The 2,289-nt window shown below is 37.0% G+C and overlaps 2 protein-coding genes across 2 annotated transcripts in view; both read left to right on the forward strand.

The window, feature by feature from the left end:
* Positions 1-2,289, forward strand: part of LOC107711607 (band 4.1-like protein 2) — a 61,243-nt gene that overhangs the window by 35,511 nt on the left and 23,443 nt on the right. The gene's annotated exons all lie outside the window — the stretch shown is intronic.
* The window catches only part of LOC107711614 (uncharacterized), a 3,898-nt gene continuing 3,245 nt past the window's right edge, over positions 1,637-2,289 (forward strand). The window contains exon 1 of the mRNA XM_016516615.1: positions 1,637-1,842. Within this exon, the coding sequence (XP_016372101.1) occupies positions 1,720-1,842 (123 nt within the window). The 5' untranslated portion in view covers positions 1,637-1,719. The remainder of the gene's footprint in view (positions 1,843-2,289) is intronic.

Here is a 2,289-nt window from a genome sequence, read left to right on the forward strand (position 1 = left end):
TGTGTGTGTGTGTGTGTGTGTGTGATTGTTGTCTTTGGATGTAAATGTCATTTGACCTCAAGGGCTTTAGAGTCCCAGCTGAGGTTTTGGCCATGTTTGGAATGAAATACTGGCTTACTGCATACTGTGCAGTATACTGTATAATACGGTGTTTGTTTTTAGTATATGAAAGCAACATTAAATGTTTTAAATCGTAGCGTATGCAATATTGTAGATGCCTGAGTACGTCACATGTATGTTTAATTCGGTAAACAGGGACCAGTTATGTTTATTTTACATGAAGTCAAATTTGTGTTCCTTAAATCTTGGAAATCAAGAAAGAGGAAAAATCTTGGCTGATATTAATTCTGCTTCATTCTCTGACTGGGAATGGAAGTTGTATTCATAATAATGTGTTCTCATTGTACACTACATGTTTTGGCAGATGTAGTTGGTAGTCTGGATGCACTGTCACAGAAATCATTGCTTACTGCAGAATAAAGCTGGACGGTAACTGTTTCTCATGGGGCCTGAGGTCATTTCAGCATTTACAGAGTGTATATATATATAGTGACTTTATTGCCATCCAAATCCAGTGTTTTTCTCCCAATTTCTGACTAAATTACCTACTGTTTTTGACAGACGCCAAGGTCGTGTGGTCTTTTAACTGCCGTCTGAATCCACATCTCTGAGTTTACAAGAAGGGATCGATCCAAAAGTCATTTCGTAAACAATTTTTGTCCGCTGCCAAGCCCTGTAGAGTAACTGTTGCTCTTCTGCAATGCATACGCATGGACGCTTTCATTGCTCAAATGCTGGAAACTGCTTAGAAGAATACTACAGTGTGAGAACAGCGAGTGCGATCTTTAAAGAAGAAAAGAAACGAGAACAAAATCGCAAACTTTTGAAATGGGTCATTATTATAGTGTGCAGCAATTATATTATACTTTAATTGTTATAGACATTTATGTAAATTAGAGCTTGCACAAATTATTATTTTACTAGTCAAACATGTAGCTGGGTCAAATGTTTAACTTCATGTAAATAAGAGTTTGCATTAAATAATTTCTACTAATTTCCACATTTTTTAAATCACGTGCATCATAGTGCTTCAGTTTTTCCTAATTTTTTTAATAGGATATTTAAATAATCAAATAATAAACTCTATTATTTTCATATTAATAAATAAAGTATGAATTTATTTATTGTCCAAGCACTAACAGACAAACAGCTGTTTACAGCTGACAGTCATGTGACTGATCATGTGAGCAGTAGAGAGTAGATTTGTATTAGAATTAGTTACATTACATTATTTTCAGTACAAAATGTATGCCACCCTGTTCCAGCTGAGGTGTTTATGAATTGATTTTTAATAAACATTAATGATTTTTTTAAACCCAGTGTTTAATGATAAATATAAATGTTTAGTCATACAGTGGCATCTGAGATCACTGTGTTTCTACTGATTCTTTTCTAACTGAATTCAGAATTCTTCAATAAAAATTAAAGAATTGACCAACATAACAGCTTGAGGAAAAAGTTTAATTGAAAAATAAACATGAATGTGAGAAGGTCTTATTTACTTACATTTGATTAGTCACCTGGAAATAGTGCACATCTTCATTTCAAAATCCCACAAATGTTCAAACGGTTTAAATGGAAAAAAAAGTCTCGGATACTCTCTGTGTTCTCTGACAGCACTGTTTAAAGATATGAACGAATGGACTACTGGCTAACAGTATGTTTCTGTGTGTTGTGTGTGTGTGTGTGGCGGCAGCTCCTGTGGTGAACGTGAGTGATTACAGTCAAGCTGCAGGTGCTGGAGAAAACGGCCCGGCTCTGGAGCTCAACTCCGACTCTAAGGTGAGAAAGACCTCTTCATCATCTTCATCACAGTCCTCAGGTCTACAGGAGGTGCCCTGGAACAATAACTAGCTATTACTCCTGCTCAGATGTTAAACGTACAGATCCACTCGTACTGCAATGAGTTTCTCTCTTAGGGTGTTTTATGAAAATACTTTATTTTTCCCCATTTTTTGTATTGATTCTGGTTTGTTTTGTAGAAATGATAACTCAGAAATTATGCTAAGCCTTGAATCATGCTGCCTAAATGTTTTGTAATACACTGGGATCATCCTCTGTTTGGAGGCACACACATACACGGCTCACAATACTCAGAGAAACCCAGCCCGTACTGTACGCCTCGAGTCAGTCTGCCACCCAGATGTGACATTTCCCTGCCCGTCAAAGGCCTGTATTCATGGCGTCCGTGAGCCCTGAAGGAGCGCTGGCATTCCTGCCGCTACCTAT

This window comes from Sinocyclocheilus rhinocerous, unplaced genomic scaffold (genome assembly GCF_001515625.1).
Source record: "Sinocyclocheilus rhinocerous isolate Xijiao unplaced genomic scaffold, SAMN03320098_v1.1 scaffold2012, whole genome shotgun sequence".
In the NCBI taxonomy this organism is placed as follows: Eukaryota; Metazoa; Chordata; class Actinopteri; order Cypriniformes; family Cyprinidae; genus Sinocyclocheilus; species Sinocyclocheilus rhinocerous.